Source organism: Stegostoma tigrinum, chromosome 27, assembly GCF_030684315.1.
Source record: "Stegostoma tigrinum isolate sSteTig4 chromosome 27, sSteTig4.hap1, whole genome shotgun sequence".
Lineage (NCBI taxonomy): Eukaryota > Metazoa > Chordata > Chondrichthyes > Orectolobiformes > Stegostomatidae > Stegostoma > Stegostoma tigrinum.
In genome coordinates this window covers 42,156,681-42,180,194 of record NC_081380.1, presented here as the reverse complement: position 1 = coordinate 42,180,194, position 23,514 = coordinate 42,156,681, and the positions used below count along the sequence as shown (strand labels likewise).

The following is a 23,514-nucleotide window of genomic DNA, read 5'->3' as shown; positions in this document are numbered from 1 at the left end:
TGTTCATTGACTGTTTATTAAATAAAAACACTTACAGTTTATAGCCTGGATTAAACATATTATATAAAATTTTATAAAAGCCATTTCAAAACACATTAAAAATGTAAAAAGTTTAAAAAATGATAAAAACTACTTTTGTCCTTGGAAGAGTGCAAACTTTAAACCTAGATTTACGTGGCTATTTTTTGAAATAACTTTATCAATGATGGCCACAAGCTCCACTTCTAAATGGCAAAAAAAAGTCAAAGATCTTAATATAAAACCATTTTGTAACAGTTCATAATGTTTCATGATATAATGAAGTAATGCATAGCATTTTGCTTGGATTGTCTCTCTTGCTCTGTCCCATGTGGTGTGTGGCATCCACAAGATCAATACTCAATGATTTCAGTTAAAATGACTCCATGATAATGCCACCCATTGGCCCCAGACTGGAGTGGCGCACCAAGTGTCCTTGCACTCAGAAAATTTACATTCAAAACACAATAAGCTCTTTTCATTTCCTAGGCTGTACTCAACAGAACAGACAATCCAACTTCTTCATTCAAATTGAATGTTAGTAGATAAATTGATTGAGCATCTTAGAACTCTAATCCACTGGAATTCCATTTGGAAAAGCAAGTGAGAGATCAGTGTAATGAAATCTCCACAAATTCTTCAAAATTATATTATTTCTTCAGGGCCATACATAGTTAAGCACTGCACACACAAGAAACAGAGTAATCCGAACAACAATGGTGATTAAATTAAATGTGTTTACAAACTGAAAACATTTTGTACAGTAGTTGGCAACCAACATAAACAAACTGACAACACCATTATCATGGTATTAATCAGATATACAAGAATTTAATTCTGTGTCCATGTTAAATGGGACAAATAATTGATGCTTTTGAGATTATCATGCAACTTGACAGACCTTTATCAGATTTTTAAGCAGCAGTCAATATATACATCTGGAAACTGCATAACACTGTTATAAGGCATCGATAATTTGGGGTGTTTAAGAAAATTAGTAAGAGTTGTAAAAGTTAAAACGGTTTCTAAAAGTACATACAGTTGTTTAAAAAAAGGAAAACCTGTTGCAGAACCTCTAGAGATGGGTTGTGGGTAATTCCTACATTACTGGATGATGGCAAGCATTCTCCATTCACCAGACATACATAGATTCAAGGGCTTGTTCAGGGTAACTTGTACCTGTTTACTGTGTAATAAAACAAAACAAAAAAAATCTGTTATGGTGAAGGGTCACCGGACCCAAAAGATTAACTCTACTTTCTCTCCACAGATGCTGCCAGGCGTGCTGGATTTTCCCAGCAATTTCTGTTTTTCTGATTTCAACATCTGCAGTTCTCCGTTTTTTTTGTTTGAAAGACAAACACCTATCTCAACAACCGAATATTTCAATTCTTAGCTCAGGACAGAGTTAATAATATTAAACAATACATCATTTGATTCTACCCTGATTACTTAGGAAAAGTGTGTGATAATTTACTCCATCACATTAAAAAACATAGATGGAAGTAAACACACTATAAGTAGGTATATACATAGTTAAACATTAGGCAGTATTCACTTAAAAACAAAAAACATATTCAGAACTGCATCCAGCAGCTTCATCTGAAAACTTGAATCCAAAAAAACATATCACCCACAACTACATTTCAGTGCTCAAGCTGAGGTTTATGAAAACATTAAATTCTGTTAGAACACCTTTTGAAATAGAGATACCATATATCCTTGAGTAATTATTGATCTTGTGTATAAGCTGATTCCCCAAACTATAACCAAAAACACCAGGGGATGGTTGGTTTCAGGCGAGTACATTGAATATTGCATCATTGAAGGTGACTGCTCGGCTCCTCCTGTCTGCAGTCAAAATTTCTTTTTTAGCTAGAGGTGGCAGGAAGTGTCCAACTTAGCTGCCTGGGTGACAGGGTGGATTTTAATCCCTCAAAATTACTCATTATAGTTAAAATATTAGTCTGCAAAACTAGACTTTTACATGAGTAAATGCAGTAAGTACTACTTGGGTAGGGAACAAAATATAGACAGAAATACTTTGCGCACAAACTTTCTTTCCATTTACTGAATAAAGAAAAGCTGACCATCCAAACCTTTAAACTACACAGCTAACCGCATCATGGTTAACTTGGTTATTGTAGTAATGCTGTGGGAATGTCTGGCATATTAATAGAAATTGTGAAGTGCAGATAGATACTAATACTAGCAAAATATTTCAGATGATAGAGCTATGATTGTTTTATAATCCAGTAAATTTCTCCAATTACATTGCTATTCACGTGGAAGTGGTAACTCTTAAAATTGTGATCCAGATTGCTTTATCCCCATCACATGATAAGAAGTATTAACAGCTACTTATTAGTTGCAAGTGTGCACTATGATGATACTTGCAGCATCTGCAATGCTATAAAGTGCTATTTGATGAGAGGATTTGCAGTCCATTGGCTCACTGAAAACTTCGACTGCTGCGATTCATTTGGGTTTATATTGGATCAAAGACCAAACATCAAATATCACTATACTCTATCAGCTCCAAGAAATTGCAGAAATCAAACTTCAGGGCAACAGTCTACAGCTGAAGATGATTATTTCTATATTGGTATGTTTCGTCACAGGAATTCAATAATAATAGATATTAAATAAATGGCAATTGTAAAAAGGTTGAAAGCAGTATAGTATAAAGAGGTGACAGTGTCACAGGTCAGGCAATTAATGATTACAGTATAAATGTATGTTTGGTGCTGATATGGAGTTATTTATCAAAAAGAAACTATTAAAATTTTGGATCATTTGTAATGTGCCTTAAATTTGCTCAATCCTTTTCCGAGTCTTGAGCCTGCAGAATTACACTCTGGGGATAGTGTCTAAAAGACAATTACATTAACAATATCAGTTAACCACAGGAGTTCAGCAACTGCACATATACTTGTTTTTATGGTCAGTCAACGTAAGTAGGACTAAACGTAATGGAAAGCACAACACAGTCTCTTTCAGCTAGGTCCATCCATCTGCAAATTATTTATCAATAAAATTTATCTATGTTTTTTATACACACAAACATTAAATGTTACAGTATTAAAACTAAAAACTTATTGCTCGAAATTAGCTTGAATTTTGCTCATCAAAGCTGGTGTTCGGAGACAAGGAACAAGGAGGACTTTTGGGATGAGCCATCTGAAATAGAGCAGAAGCCTCATTAACTCAGCAGAAAATATTTCAAGACATCCGTTTGACAAGGGCATCACTTTCTTCCTTTTGCAAACCAACAAATATTGGCTTCTTTGGCCTAGGTCAGAATTCCCAATGTTTTTTTGGCTGAGCCCAATTTGGAGATTTGAGCAGGAACCCGTAAATATTGATATTATTGTTGAATTGTTTTCTCAATTTAAAATGATGTCAAGTGAGCAGTAACAGAAAATTCAAACAGCATAAAATCAATACTTCCTGAACAGAGCAAAGGACTGGCTAAAAAAAAAATGCATTTTTGAGGCCAAGAGTTTTTCCCCCAAAAGAGATATTTATTTATCTACTCCCTACGAACATCATGGGCACCCAAGGATTCATGAGATTTCAGAACTTGATGACCAAGGAAGTGCAATTAACATGCAGCCAAACGGGTTACATATTGTAAAGACTGCATTTTGTAAAAAAAAAATTGATCATGGACTGAAAAGGGAAAAGGACAGATTCAAAAACCAAAGATTGTGGAAAGGATTACAGTACATTTTTGATAATAACATTACTGGACACTCATTTTAAGTGCAGTTTAGGTTTTCAAAAAAACGAAACAACCTGTTCAGTAATGTTATTACACACCTCTGGAGCAGATGGGATATGAACCCAAGCCTCCTAGCTCATAGGTGGGGACATTACCACTGTGCCACAGGTAGTGGAACCAGCAAGTGTGTAAAAAGAGTGATTTGCCTGTGGAGGGTGACCAATTCTTGATGAGAAAGTCCTGCTGCCTGCCAACAGCTATGTGTTTTACTCCCAAGCAGCTGAACAGCTTGGGTGTGAATGTTTGGTTGAAAGCCATTGGACCTCTGACAAGGCAGCACCTGATCAGTTCTTAGGAGTGAAAAAACCTCAAGCCTGAGGAAAGCCAGTTTCATGTCCTGCAAAAGTTGCTGCAGGCTGCGGATTTTAGCCTCTAAGTTGGAGACTTTACGAATGTGAACCTTGCATTCCATGCCTCCTGCAAGCACGTAAAAGTAACTGGAGAAGGAAGATTGAAGAGCAGTAAAGCCCTGATGTGTGAAAAATCTGCAGACAGGGACAATTGAACTGCCTTCCCAATCTTTTCTTCCAGCCATGATTTTTGTGTGTTGGTCTATTTATAATAAATAATAATTCTTGTTAAATACAGAAACCTGGTCCATCACGTCTGTTCGCCTTGGTGTAAGAGACAGGTAAATTGGGGAATTTTGTGCATGTTGTAAAAGTTAAAGGTCTTATCAATGATTCTAGGAAGATTAAGATTTGATTTCCAGTACACTAACCCAGTGAAGGTGCAACAATATCAATCAATAAAGCTTTACATCCCACTTCAGTGCCAGGGGCTAAGGGTGGGAGAGATTCCTGGTAAGCCAATCGATGGAAAGAAATTGCAGCCTCTACCACTGCTGTAGGGACACAACAAACAAAAAAAAAGGACTATTCACAGCGTTACAGAGGGAGAAAATGGGGCAACAACATGCTGCAACTTATTTCTGTTCAACTGTACCTATTAACAAGAATCAGCTCACTTTCTACAAGCTGGAACAGGGTACTTAAATTTTTTGAGAACAGACATTGCTTGTTAGAATTGTAGGAGGTTGAACCGAGTCAAATAAGAAAATCAGCCAGAAACTGAACAACGCTGCAGTGCCACTAATGGAGAAAATACATCTTGTGGCAATTATTCAGTCTTCTCAGGTTCTCTGCCACAGGTAGATCTTACCTACAGCATCTGGTATAGGTCAGGCTGGGCAGCTGTTTTGCGATGTAATGAAGTTAACAGCTTAGATTCAATTACTGCACTGGCTTAAGTGACCAGGAAAGGTTCTCCTTCTCAACTTCTCCCTTTGTCTGAGGCACAGTGACAGTCAGGATATACCACCACTAGTCCTCTCTCTCCTTCTCCAATGAGTTAGCAGCCCTATGGTCTGGTTATTACTTTTTCTTTAGTCTGGAGCTTGTGGTGGTACATATACCAATTTTCTTTCCATCACATGGCCTACATAATCTCTCCCACTTTTACCTCCTGCCATTAGCATGGGGTAGAAAGATTTGCAGGTAGATACTTAACTTGTTTGGCCACATTTCTTGGCCACCAGATCTTGGAGTGGGACTTGAGCCTGGAGCTTCTGGTTCAGAATCAAGGATGCTACCACTGCATTACAAGGTTTCCCTCCATTAGTCATTAACTGCAGATGATGAGGTTGTTGACTTGCTCGCACAGCTGGCTTGTTTTTGTTCAGACGTTTTGTCACCATGCTAGGTGACATCATCAGTGCAACCTCTGATGAAGCAATGTTATTCTACTCCGCTTGGAATTTGTACTGTCCAGTCCATTACAGTGAGAAGTATCACTTCCGGTTTTGATCTGTATGGCTTGTATGTGGGGTCCAATTCAATATGTTTGTTGATTGAAGTATGGGTGGAGAACAATGCCTCTAGGAATTCCTGTGCGTGTCTATGTTTGTCTTGGGCAACCCAGTTAAACTGATGGCCTTCAATGTTTGAATTTACAGACATTACCGAGAGTTCATCGTGCTGTTTTGCTGCTAGCTGACTTCATGTATTCTGATGGCTAGTTCCCTTCCTGTCTGTGTGATCTAATGTTTGTGACAGTCACTGCATGGTATTTTGTAAAGCACATTCATTCTGCATGTTTGGGAGTGGGGTCTTTAATCCTTTTAAGTGTTTGATGTAAGATGCCTTAAAATAAAAACAGACAACAACAGGAGGACACAGTACGGCCTAACACACTGACCACACTGCCCTACATTAGGAACATATCAGAACTGACAACAAGACTCCCGAGACCACTAGAAATCGTGGTGGTCACAAGCGCACAGTCACTCTACGACAAACACTTACAAGGATTAAAGGCCCCATTCCCACAACATGCACAACAAACGTGGTTTACAAAACACCATGCAACAACTGCCACAAACATTACATCAGACAGACAGGAAGGGAACTAGCCATCAGAACACACAAACATCAGCCTGCAGCAAAACAGCGCCATGAACTCTCCTAAATATCTGTACATTCAGACAATGAAGGCCATCAGCTTAACTGGGACAAAGTAACCATAGTAGCCCAAGACAAACATAGACATGCACAGGAGTTCCTAGAGGCATTGTTCTCCACCCATATTTCAATCAACATATTGAATTGGATACCAAATACAAATGCATACAGATCAAAACCGGAAATGACACTACTCACCATAACAGACCAAACAGTCCAAATTCCAAGCGGAATAGAATAACACTGCTTCATCAGAGGCTCCACTGATGATGTCACCGACCTTGGTGATGAAACGTTTGACCAAAAACAAGCTAGCTCTGCAAGCAAGTCAACAACCTTATCCACAAACTGAGCTACAGATCTTTGCCAAAATATGAAGCTACGTATAACGAATTATAGCTCTGCAACCCCACAGTCCCAACATCTATCAACAACCCCAAGTTTGGAAACTTCTGATTAAGTTAACCAGGGCATTGAAAGTTGGGCCAAACAGACTAGACATGTCAGGTTTAAGTGCATGTTGCAAAGTTAGCCGATTCCAGTTAGCCGATTGATGGAAAGAATCTGTCACTACCTAGTAACATCTAGTTTAAGGGTGCAAAATAGTTTATGCCCAGTTTTATGCCCATGTTACTTCAAATGATGTGACATTTGGCAGGAAAAGTATTTGGTACATATGCAATACCAAAGCAGAAGGACTGTCAATTGACAGTAACCTTCTAGCCTTGTACTGGGAGCTACTTGGGAAGGGACTAGTGAGCAATCATGGAACTGTAACCCCAAAGCAAGAATTCAGTTGCTTTAGGAGAAAAGTTGGAAGACAAAAATAAATACATTTTTCTTGTATTTTGGGGAAAACAGATTATTTTGCATAGTTACAAAACATGTCGTGATGTATTTCATTAGTGGAGTTGCAGGAGGAACATTTGGTCGGGGGTGGGGGGAAAACAATTCAATTGTTTTGTGATTACCTTAAATTTCCGTTTTAGTGCTTGTGTCATAACTGGTGTTAATCCTGTTCCAGTGTCCCTGTTTTCTTTATGGAGAGGTGTTCCACCAGGGCTCCTAGAATCAAACAGTTCACAAGGTAAGCAATAGTATTCAACACCTTCCTAACACACGTTTTTTCAGCTCAGACTTACTTCTGGCATCAGCTGCCTTTTCCAGCATGGTTCAACTGAATTCCTCAAGTTTTGAAACAAAAACAGAAATTGCTGGAGAAACTCAGCAGGTCTGGCAGCATTTGTGGAGAGATAGCAGAGAATTTTAGAAACCAGTTCTGAAGAAGGGTCACTAGACCTGAAGTATTAACTGTTTTTCTCTCTCCACAGATGCTGCCAGTTCTGCCGAGTTTCTCCAGCAATATCAATGTGTTTGTTTTGGATCTCCAGCAATTGTAGTTTTTTTGTGCTTATTCCCTAGGTTTTGAACATCAGTTTTAATAAATGATGAAACAATCTTAACTCACAACATTTTAACTTGTTTCTGGTTTAGGCATCTGTAAATTTTGAGATGATGACATTTTTAGGAAAAACGATTTAATCCTCAGCAAAAAAAAACTGGAAGAGCTGCAAATACTGGAAATCAGAAACAAAAACAGCAATTGCTGGAAAAACTCCACAGGTCTGGAGGCATCAGTGGACAGAAATCAGAGTTAATGCCTCAGGTGTAGGGAAGCCACCACAATTTTAACAGCAATTTCTGAACTTATTCCTCAGTCCTTCCAAGATGAATTAGATTGGCACCTTACTTGGGAAGGGGCCAGAAGGAGACAGGATAACTTCTGAATAAAAGCAGGCAAAGGAAGACTTGAAAGTGAAAAGGCTTCTTCTGGTTTGCACAATAAAAAGGAGCATAGGTATGCCAAAGATGTAAAAAAAAACTGCAACATTTTAGTTTTAAACAACTGAGCTAGCCAACTCCAATGGAGTGCCATAGTTTTGCTTGGCAGAGGTTGAGTAGTGGTGAGAGAATTAAACAACCTTCCCTCAATAATTAGTCAAGGGCATCTTACTGGAAAGTTGGAGTGTAGAACTTTGGGATAAACATAATCAAATTTGACAGCAATGTTCACCCTTAGTCCAGCAGCTTTCCACATCAGATCAATTGAATAACATAGGCTTAATACAGGAAAGAAACCAGTTTGATTAAAAACTATAACCCAAGGAGGAATAAATGTTTTCAATGATGAGGAGAAAAAAAAGCGAATTTTGCAGGTTATGAATTAAATACCCAGCTGTGTCTGTAATACTTGCAAGAAATAAATAGAACAGAAATTGCTTTATTACTTTTATAATGAGTTAGCTGCGACATATCAAAATTAATATAGCTCATTAAAGCTGGTTAAAAATATTAGACAGCAAACATTTTATTAACTGACACCTACGGGACCAGGAGTGTACCAATTGATAATCAAGAGGTCCACACATTGAAACTAAGTAATAGAAATGTAATACAGTGGGAATACACATCACTGTTATACACTCTTTACAGCATACATCACTCAAATAATAACTTAAATACAACTTAATGGCAGACAGCCTTCTCACTCACACCCTCAACTGACTACTTGGCCATTGTGCAGATCGCAATAACACGGTAAACTTTTGGCATTTCAGGTATATAATTTTTGCCGGTTTATCAAGAGTGCAGGTTCATTAGTACTAGTTAAAACAAAGTTTGCTTTATTTACGTAAGTCAATAATGATTTTTATTAGCTAATATTACCTTTCTATAGCAACTTTCTTTAGACGTTGCCGAAAATCGACTGCAGGTTTATGTGGAGTTATTCTAATTAAGAAAAAAATCCAAAAATTGAAGTTACATTTAGGCAATTCCTCATTTAAGTACTACCTAGAAGTTTGGCATATTATGCAGACACCATAATTGCACATTTAAAAACATATGAAAAAGACACCCACTTTTGACAAGATTTGAACCAATAACGTCTTTTACCTTTGGCTCTCCTCAGCCAATCTCATTCCTAATGAACAGAAAAGTTCAAAGCTTATGAAATCAAAACTTCATGGCAAAAATAAGATCACATAGGAGTGTTTAACTTATTACTTTGAGAAATGGAAGTAAATTTTGTTCAGAACATAAAGCAAAAGCATTTGTCACAGTTTGAGTAGGTCTTGTAAAAGTTAGTTCAATAAACTCTTTGCTGAAAGGGAGTTCTGACTACAAACATTGTGAAAACGATGTTGTCCTATTCAGCTATAATTACACCAAATAGGAAGAGAGTAACAAAGTGTGGAGCTGGATGAACACAGCAGGCCAAGCAGCATCTTTGGAACACAAAAGCTGACGTTTCGGGCCTAGACCCTTCATCAGAAGAGAGTAACATTGTTTTGATGTATTGTTCATTATTAGAGCTTGCAATTCAGGGTATGGTCAAGATTTCCATCTGCATCAGATGATTCAAGTTCCACTCCAGGGCACTGAGGGCATAATCAAGGTTGATCCTTCTAGTGCAGCACTGAGGAGGTACGATGCAAGCAAAGCTGCCGTGTATCAGATGAAACATTAAACTGGTCCCTTGCCCACCCTCCCAGGTGGATACAAAGAGATTCCATGATAATAAATCAAGAGTAGGGAACACCTCTCAGTTATTACCACTAATAGTTTTTCCTCAATAAGTATCACTAAAACAGGTTTTCTGGTCATGATCATATTGTTGTTAGGAAGATCTTTATGTGGAAAGGGATGCCGCATTTCAAATACAACATAGTGAACACATTTTAAAAGTACTCAGTTATAAACCTTGTCATAAAATATTATATAAATCCAGGTTTTCATTTTTTCTACTCTTTCTACAAATGCAACAGTTAAATTTGAAAATAAAAATGCTCAAAACTACAGATTTTACCACTGCCTAAAAAATATCACCAATAAAATAATCATACTAAAATACTATGTATAATTGAAATAATTGTTGTTCTTTAGCTACATTATTTAGAGTTCACAGGATCATTGTTACTAAAGGACCTCATAGGCTTACATCATTGACGCTGGTTTCTGTAGTTGATTAGCTTTTGACTGCAAATTAAAGCCTTGTAGATCAGAGATTGTGACTAAAGGAGATCTTTTCTTCCCTGGTGTATTTACCTGCAAACAAAGTATGAATCATAGTACTTCAGACAACAATAATTAAGCAACTTGAACATTCACACAGCTGAGTTTCCAGGCACATTAATGATTAGGAATATCTGTAACCTATTACATATCTTATGCAAATTTAACAATATATATACACAGCGCAATTCTAAACTGAAATGTCTTCTCATTAAATAATATTTTCATGACCCGGCCAACCAAGAGATAACTGTTTGTAATTAAGATCTATAGCTTAGTTAAAACTGCTAACTATTATTATGTTTATTAATGCAACAGCAGGACTAATTATCCCTGTGCTTCATGCTCTTTTGAGAATTCCAGAAAGATTTGCTCGAATGAAACTTGTATACAGTTCTCACTTCTTGTTCATTTACTTTATTCTGTGTCTTTCTCAGTTTCACTTCCTTTACCGTCACAGATAATGATCTGTCTATCCTTTCAGGAAGAGTTTGTGAATGCCACAAAGAGTTACAAAGCACAATCTGTACTTAAAAAACCAAATAGCCTTACAATATTAACACCAACCTTTTCTTTTTCAAATCTGTTGGTAGTCTTCTTTAGTTTTACTTTAAGCAAATCTTTCATGGTTATGGTTGGTAGTCTGTTAATTTCCTTAGAGATTGCCTGTGAAAGCAATAGGAGACAGCAATGAAAATATTCTACAATTCACATTATTATTTTGTTTCAAATTGCTTCAGATTACATCCAAGATAATCACTGTCATACTTAAAGCTTCCAGAGAATACAGATGGACATTTGTTGGCTCCATAGAGTCAAGAAATTAGAGTAAATTTTAACATCGGTAAAAGAGAATAGCAATGGAAGTTAGAAGTAATATATGAACTAGATTTTCACGACACAAGGAAAATTACCCTAATTTTACAGGATGAAGTAAGTGAAGCAGAGGGTGGATTTTCTCTTTAAAAGCTGTCCACAGTAATTTGTAACTTGCAACAATAAGGCAGCCAAATATCCCATAATTTCTTAGGGTTCTTGGTTGTTCCATCCTAATTGCTATTTCATGATGATTCTGTTCCAAGGGAATTGGCATAGAACGGCATGCCAACCTGTCATATCATTTTAATTCTCAGATAAACAACACAATTTTTCTTAGTTCCCAATTTCCTGCCAATAGGAATTCCCTCTCATCTTTGTATTTTTCACTGTTGATCGACATTTTTCAAATTGTACCACTGCATACTTCACAGACGATATACCCTCAGCTCAACCTGACTTGAAAGTATACCACTGTTCCTTCACTATGCCTGGGTCAACTTCCTAGACCTGCCTTCTTATCAGCACTGTGGATGTACCAAAATCACGTGGACTACAACGGTTCAAAAAGTAGGCTCACTACTGCCATCCCAAGGGTAATTTGGTATGGGCAATAAATGCTGGCCTAGTCATTGATGACCACATCCTACAGTCATACAGCACAGAAACATGGCCTTCAACCCAACTCGTCATTCCTGTGAATGAATAAACAAAAATTTAGAAATAAAATTTTCAAGCGGCATTTTGTCGGCTACAGAAGCGAATGGTAACTTGAGGGTTCACTCCATGAACGGTTGCAAGAGTACCAACAGTGGATCAAAATTGGCACTCTGCAAGTTTGGATTTTTCAGAGTTTAAGTATCTGGGAGGCTGCTTCCTCATCCTGCATGTGTGATTTGGTTCAAATATTTAGTTAATGTAGCCATCTACATCACATTAGCATCTTCTCAAAACTCAAGATTGAGTCAACAAACTTTCAATAACTCAAGTAATAATTCTACAAAAGCTCTATAATTATTTGAAAACGGAAATAATTTTTTAAAAATGATTACAAATAAACATTAAGACTGCAATTTACATCTTAATTTCAGTTTTAAAATCTCATTCTACAATTTAACACACACTCACTTGCAAAGAATTTTCACACCTAGTTTTCCGCTCAATCTGCAGTGGTTTCTGTACAAACACACAAGGTGGTGGTAGTGGAGGAGGGGGTGGTGGAGGTGGAGGCTGGGGAGGAGGTGCACCAAATGGTTCTTGCAGTAAGGTACGACTCATGATTGGCTGGACTGGCCACACTAGTACTTTTGTAGGGCCCGGTGAGAAATCAACATATTTTCGACAAGAACATGCATCAGCAGCTTTTGAATTATTAGACTTCTGTAAGAGACAAGAAGAGCAGAATTCGAGATCAGTGGGTTTTTTTGGGGGGCTGGGGAGATATGTAAAACTATCGACTGCCATCGATACATACAAACACAAAACATTACACTGTATTGTAACAAACACAATTAATTCTTCCATTTTGTGTGCAAATATACTCAAATTAAGTTTACATATTTGGTGCAGATAACTCCTAAATAAATTTTAAAATTTTCCAAATAAAAATGATTAAAAATACAAATAACAAAAGGAATGAATTATGTGAATTATGCAAATTTGAATAGGTGAGAGACTATCACGGAGAATGGAAAGTTCATATTGTGGGGATCTAACATGCTTGGCAGTCTGAATCAATGTTACTTTTGCAATAATGTGCACACCAAACTACCTTGGATTCGGCGTTGACTTGTGTTCACAATCCTGCAGAGCATACGGATGGGCTCCTCACTAACCCTACTCAGATACATGACACTGTATTTACCTGTTATCATAATCTGCAAAAATTATGGACAGTTCCCCTCAACCTTCATGCGGTTCACATATAGATTGCGAAGAGTAAAATGTTATGAGTAACTCATTTCCATGCTTTCATTAACTACAAATATCTGCATTCAGGAATGCTTTCAATTTCTCATCTAACCCAAAATTCACTCCTAATCTCATGTGATTTTAATCTTTTTGAATAGCCTATTAGTGTCAGCCTGACTTTTAAAAGCCAGAGTAAATATTGTTGATCCGACTATCTCCCTCTGCTAAAGCTAATAATTTCCTCCACAAATTTAACAAGACACTTCTTGTCCCCTCAGAAATCTTGTTAAGCATACGTAACATCTCGAGGTGTTACATAATACATCTGTAATAATCATGTCTAACAATGCACCTTCAAGGAAAGCTGACAATAAGCATTATATTTTTGTGTCTCGACTATTATACTGAATAATTGCACCGATTCAGCTTTTCTTCAGTACATGGGAACAATCCTATACCTTAAAAAGTAGTTAAATATATTATCAAGGGATTTACAGTGCAGGCTCCCCTTTCTTTGCATTTATCTTAAGGCGCTCAATTCGGACCAACAGTTTGATACATTCAGAAAACTCCTTATTCCAACTTGGATAATGTTAGTATTTAGTTTGATACTTTCAATTTTAGCATCAACCATACTGTACAAATTGATATCCTGATAACATCACCTTCTATGGAAATGTGTGCAAAGTAGCCAATTAAACCAGAGATTTTCTTGGAACTGGTCCAAAGGAATCAATTACCTTGTACAGTCCTAGATATATAGGCTTCAGAACATTACCATGATCCATAAACTGAATGCAGAACATTTACTTTAACCAAAAGGGACATTTCAAGTGGCTGAAAATTCTCACTGGATACATGTCACAAAAGATATATTTTCAAATTGACAGAGTCAGTACTTTATCCACCAGATGGTAGTTAACCACAGAAATTAGTGATTAAGCCTGTCACTGAACTAGACATCCAGTTCACATATTCAGGTTTTGCATGAAGTAGTTTTAAACATTTTCAAAAGCACTGATCACACCCTTTCAAAATCTTCCCCTCCTCAAATTACAATAGCTTCAACTCATTATCCCATCTTCATAGCTTTTCTCATCTCTAACTTTTCACAAGCATATTTTAATTGAACAGAATATTATGACTAATACATCCCTCATCCATTTTTGCACTCATACCCAAATGCAATTTAGCAATCAGATTTAATTTGAAATGTACTTTCCTGACTTTGTCAAGCCTTTCGCAGGCAATTAAACAGGCGCCTTTCTACTCCAACAAAAAAATCCTTATTTTCTCATTATCTGCTAAAAATCAGCATTTTCAAGTCTTGAAAGATAATTTATGTATGAACAGTGCACAAGAACATCAAATATCTGCTGCTACATAGAAGTCCAATTAGAACTATAGCCTTTTGTCATTTCTCTCGGTTTCCTATTATTTGGCCAATTTAAAGAAGTTCCACAGATATGTGGTCCTTGAATATATTTTTACCCATGATACTTTTTAATTACTACACATCTGAAAAATAATAATGTATCCACTACTGAATTAAATGCTAATAAGACTCTAGCAGCAGGAGGTGAGAGGAGAGAGATTTAGAAAAGACATGAGGGGCAAATTTTTGCAGAGAATGATTCACATGTGAAATGAAACTTCCTGAGGAAGTAGTGGATGTGGGTACAATTACAATATTTAAAAGACATTTGGATAAGTACATGAATAGGAAAGGTTTGGAGGGATATGGGTCAAGAGCAGGCATGAGTTTAATTTGGGATTATGTTTGGCATTGACTAGTTGGACCAAGGGATCTGTTTTCATGCTTCAATTCTGAATCATGTCTCGATAATTTTAAAAATGTATGTGTTTCCTTCTAATTTAGCTTATTAGGAACAGCATTCCCACCACAAACTTCAATTGCAATGTCCTTTAGTCTTACTTGGCCCATTAGCTTAATAATATGTTTTTTCTAGAGGATGTCGCTAGCAGTCATTTAGATATTGATTCCTTACTATGCTAGAGCATGTTGCTGGTTTCTATAGCGAGTTAGTCCGTAATCACCTACATTCTTAATATTTGCACACATTATTTAATCCTGGAAACATTGGTGATGCAAATTGTGGAAATTTTCTGCTGACTCTAAATAATTTGATGGTGCTTTTCACTTGTCAATGTTTTTCACCTAATGTAAGGATTCCAACATTTAGCAAACATAAGTATTCTATATTATTTTAAATGTGGATACGCTGCACAAAACATATTCCAACTGAGGTGATCTATTTACCAAGTTTACTCTGCAGATTTCTTGCAATTGTACTAGCTTCATCTCAATTGCCTCAATATGTTGTCGTAGTGCATTCAGCTCCCGTAAGTAAACACGAGAAGGAAATAGTGTGTCCTTCATTACTTCTAAACCCTGTAAACACAGAAGAAACAAATCATTGGCAAAGCGACAAGATACAATTGTTTCATTTTTGATTCATTTCATTTGCTGCTGAGTCAAAGTTAAGGAGCCCTGGTTTTCAGTCTCAAAACATACAGAATTAACTGATTGCAATTTAATGGCATTAAGGGTAATACAATGGACTAATTATTGCTACAATCAGAAAAGGATTGTGGGCAAGCATGGAAGAGTGAGACAAACAAGGTAAAGATGGTATTAGATTAAATGAGAAGGCTAAAATAGTTGCAAGCTTCAGGATTGGTAGAATTTTAGAATCCAGTAAAAGAGGGCCAAGACACTATTTAACAAAGACAAGAAAACAGGATTGTAAAAAAACCAGAAACATAAAAACAGATCATAAAAGCTTCACTGCGTAAAATTGCAGAGAAGCTCAAAGACAGATGTGGCTCTAGTACAGGCAGATGCAGGAGAGTTTATAGTAGAAAAATAGAGAAATAACAGAAGTGCTGTGTTTCTATCTACACAAGAAGAAGAAATCTCCATGAAATAGTAACGATGAAAGGCTGTCATGAGAGTGTGGTACTTTAAGAAATTAGTAGTAATCTTGGAGAAATTAATGGGACTAAATGTTGATAAATCCTTAGGATTCAATGACTTTCACCATAGAGTGTTTGAACAGATGTTTACAGATGTAGATGCTCACCAGTGCAGCTCCTATCAAAATACAAAGTCACATTGAGAATAACCTCCATCGTGTTGTGTGGCATTATTACTGTGCTAAATGGGACAAACTTTGCACAGATCTAGCAATTCAAGACTGGGCATCCATAAAGTGGTGTGGGCCATCAACAGCACCAGACCTGTACTCCAGCACAATCTGCAACCTCATGGCCTGGCATATTCCCCACTCAGCCATTACCATCAAGCCAGGGGAATCAACCCTGGTTCAATGCAGAGAGCAGGAGGGATGCTAGGAGCAGCACCAGGTATACCTGAAAATGAGGTGTCAATCTGGTGAAGCCACCAAACAGGATTACTTGCACGCCAGATAGCGAAAACAGCAAGTGAAAGACAGAGCTAAGCAATCCCACAACCAACAGATCAAATCTAAGCTCTGCAGCCCTGCCACATCAGGTCATGAATGGCAGTGGACAATCAAACAACTCACTGGAGGAGGCGGCTGCACAAATATCCCCATCCTCACTGATGGAACAGCCCAGCACATTAACGCAAAAGATAAGGCTGAAGCATTTGCAGCAATTCTCAACCAGAAGTGCCAGATATCGGTCTTCAGCTAATTCAGTTCACTTCACGTGATATCAAGAAACAATTGAGCACACTGAAAACTGCAAAGGCTATGGGCCCTGGCAACATTCTGGAAATAGTACTGAAGACTTGTGCTCCAGAACTTGCTGCTCCCTTAGCCAAGCTGTTCGAGTACACAGTTACAACAAAAGTATCTACCAACAATATGGAAAATTGCCTAAGTATGTCCTGTACACAAAAAGCAGGATAAATCCAACTCGGCCAACTACCGCCTCATCAGTCTACTCTCAATCATCAGTAAAGTGACAGAAGGGGTTATCATCAGTACTATCAAGTAGCACCTGTTTAGCAATAACCTGCTCAGCGATGCCCAGTTTGGGCTCTGCCAGGTTCCGTCAGATCCTGACCTCATTCTCGCCTTGGTTCAAATATGGACAAAAGAGTTGAATTCCAGAGGTGAGGTGAGACGGACAGTCCTTGATATCAAGCCTGCATTTGACCGAATGTGGTATTAAGGAGCCTTAGCAAAATTGGAATCAATGGGTATCGGGGGCAAACTCTCCAGTGGTTGACACATATGAAGACAGTCGTGGTTGTTGGCGGTCTATCATTTCAGCTGCGGGAGTTCCTCAGAGTAGCGTCCTCAGCCCAACCGTTTTCAGCTGCTTCATCAATGACATTCCCTCCATCATTAGGTTAGAAGTGGAGGTGTTCGCCAATGATTGCGTATTGTTCAGCACTATTCATGACTCCTCAGATACTGAAGCAGTCCATGTTCAAATGCAACAAGATCTGGAATATTCAGGCTTGGACTGACAAGTGGCAAGTGACATTCACGCCACACAAATGCCAGGCTATGACTGTCACCAATAAGAGACAATCTAACCACCATCTTTGACATTTAATGATACTACCATCACTGAAACCCCAATATAAACATCCTGGGGGTTATCACTGACCAGAAACTCAACTTGACTCACCACATAAACACAGTGACTACAACAGCATGTCACAGGCTAGGAATACTGCAGCAAGTAACTTACCTCCTGACTCCTCAAAGCCTGTCCACCATCTACAGATACAAGTTAGGACTATAATGGAGTACTCTCCACTTGCCTGGATGAGTGCAGCCCCAACAACTCTCAAGAAGCTTGACACCGTCCAGGCCAAAGCAGCCCGTTTGATTGGCACGATATCCACAAGCATTCACCCCCTCCACCACCAATGGTCAGTGGCAGCAGTGTGTACTATCTGCAAGATACACTGCAGAAATTCATTGTAGGTCCTCACACAGCACCTTACAGTCCCACAACCACTTCCATCTAGGAGGACAAAGGCAGCAGATACATGGGAACACCACCACATCAAGGTGCTCTCCAGCCAACTCACCATCCTGACTTGGAAATATATCACTGTTCCCTCACTGTTGCTGGGTCAAAATCATGGAATTCCCTCCTTAATGGCATTATGGGTCAACCTACAGCAGATGGACTGCAGTCGTTCAAGAAAGCAGCCCACCACCAGCTTCTCAAGGGCAACTAGGGATGGGCAAGAAATTCCAGCCAGTGACACCCACATCCCACAAAAGGATAGAATTTTTTTAAATTAATTTCATTTTAATGCCTGAAGATTCGAAGGTTGCAAGAGTTTTATAAATGAGAGAGAAAGCAAGGAAGTAACTACCTTTAAGTCTGGCATCAGGAGGGAAAATACTAGAATCTATCAAGAGTTAGATGAACTATGAAGGAGAAATCATGTTTGAGAACTTGATTTTGTTTTGTGGATGTTGCCAGTAGAGTCATTAAAATATATGTAAACATTAATCAAAGTCCCACAAATGACACTCGTAAACAAAGATCAAGTGCATAAGGTTGGAGCTAATACACCAGCATGGTTTAAGGATTGGTTAACAGGCAGAAATCAGGTAAAGATAAATAGGTGACTCTAATTTTGGCAGATTGTGACCAGCATGGTACAGCAAAAATCAGGGCAATGGGCACGTGCTGTTTACAATCTATCAATTATTTGGGAACCAAAGGTAATATTTTCAAGAGATAATGGGAACTGCAGATGCTGGAGAATCTGAGATAACAAAGTGTGGAGCTGAATGAACACAGCAGGCCAAGCAGCATCTTAGGAGCACAAAAGCTGATGTTTCTGGCCTAGAACCTTCATCAGAAAAGGAGGATGGGGAGAGGATTCTGAAATAAATAGGGAGAGAGGGGGAGGCGGACTGAAGATGGATAGAGAAGATAGGTGGAGAGGAGAGTATGTGTTAGTCTGGGGAGGATGGACAGGTCAAGGGAGTGGGTTGACGTTAGTAGGTAGGAAATGGAGGCGTGGCTTGAGGTGGGAGGAGGGGATAGGTGAGAGGAAGAACAGATTAGGCAGGCGGGGATGAGCTGGGCTGGTTTTGGGATGCAGTGGGGGGAGGGGGGATTTTGAAACTGGTGAAATCCACTTGATGCCATTGGGCTGCAGGGTTCCCAAGCGGAATATGAGTTGCTGTTCCTGCAACCTATGGGTGGCATCATTATGGCACTGCAGGAGGCCCAGGATGGACATGTCATCTAAGGAATGGGAGGGGGAGTTGAAATGGTTCGCGACTGGGAGGTGCAGCTGTTTACTGCGAACCAAGCGCAGGTGTTCTGTCCCCGCTTTGGTTTCCCCAATGTAGAGGAAGCCACAACGGGTACAGCAGATGCACTATACCACATTGGCAGATGTGCAGGTGAACATCTGCCTAATATGGAATGTTATCTTGGGGCCTGGGATGGAGGTGAGGGACGAAGTGTGGGGGCAAGTGTAGTACTTCCTGTGGTTGCAGGTGAAAGTGCCGGGTATGGTGGAGTTGGAGGAGAGTGTGGAGTGGACAAGGGAGTCCCGGAGAGAGTGGTCTCTTCGGAAGGCAGGCAAAGAGTGGGGATGGAAAAATGTCTTGGGTGGTGGGGTCGGACTGTAGTTGGCAGAAGTGTCGGAGTATGATGCGTTATATCCGGAGGTTGGTGGGGTGGTATGTGAGGACTAGGGGGATTCTCTTTTGGTGGTTATTGTGGAGGTGGGGTGTGAGGGATGAGTTGCTGGAAATGTGGGAGATACGGTCAAGGGCATTTTCGACCACCGCGGCGGGGCGGTGGAGTTGCGGTCCTTTAAGAACGAGGACATCTGGGATGTATGGAAGTTGAATGCCTCATCCTGGGATCAGATGCGGCGGAGGCAAAGGAATTGGGAATAGAGGATAGAATTTTTGCAGCAAGGTGGGTGGAAGGAGGTATATTCCAGGTAGCTGTGGGAGTCGGTAGGCTTGAAATGGACATTGGTTTCTAGGTGGTTGCCTGAGATGGAGATAGAGAGGTCCAGGAAGGTGAGGAATGTGTTGGAGATGGTCCAGGTGAACTGAAGGTTGGGGTGGAAGGTGTTGGTGAAGTGGATGAACTGTTCGAGCTCCTCTTGGGAGCACAAGGCGGCGCCGTTACAGTCATCAATGTAACGGAGGAAGAGGTGGGGTTTAGGGCCTGTGTAGGTGCGGAAGAGGGACTGTTCCATGTAACCTAGAAAGAGGCAGGCATAGCTTGGGCCCATGCGGGTACCCATGGCCACCCACTTTGTCTGTAGGAAGTGGGAGAAATCAAAAGAGAAGTTGTCGAGGGTGAGGACGAGTTCGGCCAGGTGGATGAGGGTGTCAGTGCTGGGGGGGGGGGGGGGACTGGTCAGGTCTGCGGAACAGGAAGAAGGCCATCCGCATGGGGAATGCAGGTGTATATAGGTAATATTTTCAAGTTTGTTGATGATACAAAATTTGTTGGAATCTGAGTTGAGAGAGACATTGGGGCATTTAGACAGGCTGAGTGAGTGGGCAAGAGCCTATGAGATAGAAAATAATGTGGATAAATGTGAGGAAATCCACTTTGGTAGGAGGAACAGAAATGCAGATTATTTAGTGAATGATGAGAAATTGGGAAGTGTTAATGTCCAAGGAGACCTCAGTGGCCGTCCTCATAAGTCAATGATAGTTAGTATGCAGATGCAGTAAGCAATTGGGGAGGCAAACGGTCTTTTCAGCCTTTATTGCAAGATGTTTTGAGTAAGTAAGAATATAAAGGCAGTTTCAATTGTATAGAACAATAGAGAGATTGCACTTGGAATATTGTGTGCAGCTGCAGTACCCTTGCCTAAAGAAGGATATACTTGCCATAGCAGGTGTACAGTGAAGATTCACTACATTGTAATGGTCACTGTTCTATGAAGAGAGGATTAGGAGACTGAGCCTGTATTCTCTAGATTTTGGAATGAGGGATGATCTCATTGAAGATTTCAAAGTTCTTACAAGATGTGACAGTAGATGCAGAAAGAACGGTCCCCCTGGCCGTGTGGTCTAGAACCAGGGGATAAAATTTCAGAATAAAATGCAAGCCATTTGGACCTGGGATGAGGAAGAACATTTTCACTTAGTGCTGGATCAGTAGAATTCTCTATCCAAGAGGGCTACGCAAGTTTAGTCATTAATTCAGGACCACAACGTTCTAGTAATTTTTGACAGCTTTCTAGTAATTAATTCAAAGAATATGAGGATTACATGGGAATATGATGCTGAAAGTAGATGATCAGCCATGATCTAGAATAGTAGAACAGGCTTGAGGGTCAGAGGGCCCAATTGCCTATTTCTTAATACTATGTGTCCACATATTGTAGACTTTGATTCAAAACCTCTTCCATTTCTATTCCCACAGCATGTAGTCTAAAAATGCTTATCCTTTCAGATATGTTTTCTGTTACATCTGTGTCACTTATATGTTGTAGAATATTTTTAAAAGGCTAGAGAATACAAATTCAAAAAATGAACCTGCTTAGAGGTAGAGAGGTAGGAATTTAAGGGTAAACATTTTAAGGGGTGAATAATCATGCAAATTTAAAACAAACTGGAGTATGGAACTTGAGGTCTGGATATTCGAGAGGAGATGAGGAAGTGAAGGATCAAGCTTTGAAGAGATTTTCACCCCAGATATTGCTTATTCATCTATAGTGGATCTGGTACATTCTGGCTCATGTTAAAACTGGAGTATTGAAGAATGTAAGAAGCCAAACAGTCTTCAGAAACAGGGTTCTGGTGTCTGGAAACCATGAAGACTGAAGCACAAAGTCTTCATGTTGGGAAGGAATGGGCTGAATTCTAAACCCGGAGAACACAATTATGATCAAACTGTGTGCTTGAGCATATTGCAGTCAAACAACCTCTTCAAAATCCATTTTGAGAAGGCAACTGAAGGTTCAAAAACCAAACTAGCAAGGAATCATTGAGGCAGAAAATTTGCAAGAATTTTTGACCGCCAGATCCCAGTATACCAGAATACAAAATAAAGCTGGCCGACTAATTTTAAAATGAAAATTGGAAAATTGAGCCTTTTTGAGATGTCGACATATAGAATTATAGTCCACTTATCCAAATTGCTGGTAAATAGGTAATGACATAACTGGCTGTGTAAAATCAAATAACCTTTGTCATGTGATTTAAAAGTCTAATTTCGCATTTATACCTGTTTAATATTGTTCAGCAACCTGTTGTACAAGGAGGAAACTATGGCCTGAAGAGGATTCAGCACATTCCTCACACTCACTAAGGAAATGAGCCCAGTAGAATCTGGTTCATGCTGGGAGGCGTTGCTATTAGACATTGGTGCTTCTTTCTTCCTGGATTTAAAACAAAAAGAAATGTAAGTGAATCATGCATCATGCGAGTGATCCACAAAGTAGGAACAAACATTAATGTCAGATAATTTATTTATACAGAGTAGCAGCAGGCAAGTCTTGAGAAATGCTGCATGCACACTATCAGATACACTGTGGTAAACTGGGACACAATGAGTTTGCATTTCTATAATTTCTTTTGCATCTTCAATTGGCACATGAAAAGACACCAGAAAAAGCAATAATATAGATGAGCTGATAATTTTCATGATGTTGACTGAGACATAAATGACAGCCAGGACATCAGGAGAACATCACCCTGTTCTTCAAATTGTACCAATAAAGGAAGTCAAACGGGAATTGGGTTGACAGCTAATCCAGAAGTGTGATACTACCTCAGAACTGCTCTGTGGTGTCAGCCTAGACATGCGTACAAGATCCTTCAGCCACCACTCAACAACTATTAAACTGATAACTTCAGCAATAAATTGAGGGGTGATAGATTTAAGGCAGATGTTGGAGGCAGGTTCTTTACTCAGAGTGGTAAGGGCGTGGAATACCCTGCCTGCCAATGTAGTTAACTCAGCCACATTATGGGCATTTAAACAGACCTTGGATAAGCATATGGATGATGGGATAGTGTAGGTTAGATTAGTTCACAGGTCAGCGCAACATTGAGGGCCGATGGGCCTGTTCTGCGCTATAATATTGTATGTTCTACGGTGGGTGCGTGGAATGCACTGCCGGCAGTGGTTGTGGAGTCGGATACACTGGGGACATTTAAAGCGGCTCTAGGGTAGGCACAGGGATGATACTAAAATGTTGGGTATGCACGGTTGTTTGATCTTACAGTAGGACAATAGGTCAGCATAACATAGTGGGCTGTAGGGCCTGTACTGTTCTATGTTCTAATACATTAGCAATTCCCATAGTGGATTAGAGCCATTCCAATCAGGTATGTTCTGGGCAGCGGGAAGACCACTGCAATTAGCAGCAGCATTCAGCGTTAAGAGCTAAATGTCATTGGACAAGCATATGGATGTACATGGAATACTGTAGGTTAGATGGGCTTCAGGTCGGCACAACATCGAAGGCCGAAG

At 39.3% G+C, this 23,514-nt stretch overlaps 1 protein-coding gene across 2 annotated transcripts in view; it reads right to left on the bottom strand.

Moving 5' to 3' along the window:
- The window catches only part of prr11 (proline rich 11), a 36,207-nt gene continuing 12,693 nt past the window's right edge, over positions 1-23,514 (bottom strand). For both annotated transcript variants that reach the window (XM_048556859.2, XM_059655401.1), the window contains exons 3-10: positions 22,264-22,417; positions 15,344-15,475; positions 12,280-12,531; positions 10,903-11,001; positions 10,262-10,368; positions 8,989-9,051; positions 7,233-7,326; positions 1-3,198 (exon numbers count right to left, since the gene is read on the bottom strand). In XM_048556859.2, the coding sequence (XP_048412816.1) occupies positions 3,127-3,198; positions 7,233-7,326; positions 8,989-9,051; positions 10,262-10,368; positions 10,903-11,001; positions 12,280-12,531; positions 15,344-15,475; positions 22,264-22,417 (973 nt within the window). In that variant the 3' untranslated portion in view covers positions 1-3,126. The remainder of the gene's footprint in view (positions 3,199-7,232; positions 7,327-8,988; positions 9,052-10,261; positions 10,369-10,902; positions 11,002-12,279; positions 12,532-15,343; positions 15,476-22,263; positions 22,418-23,514) is intronic.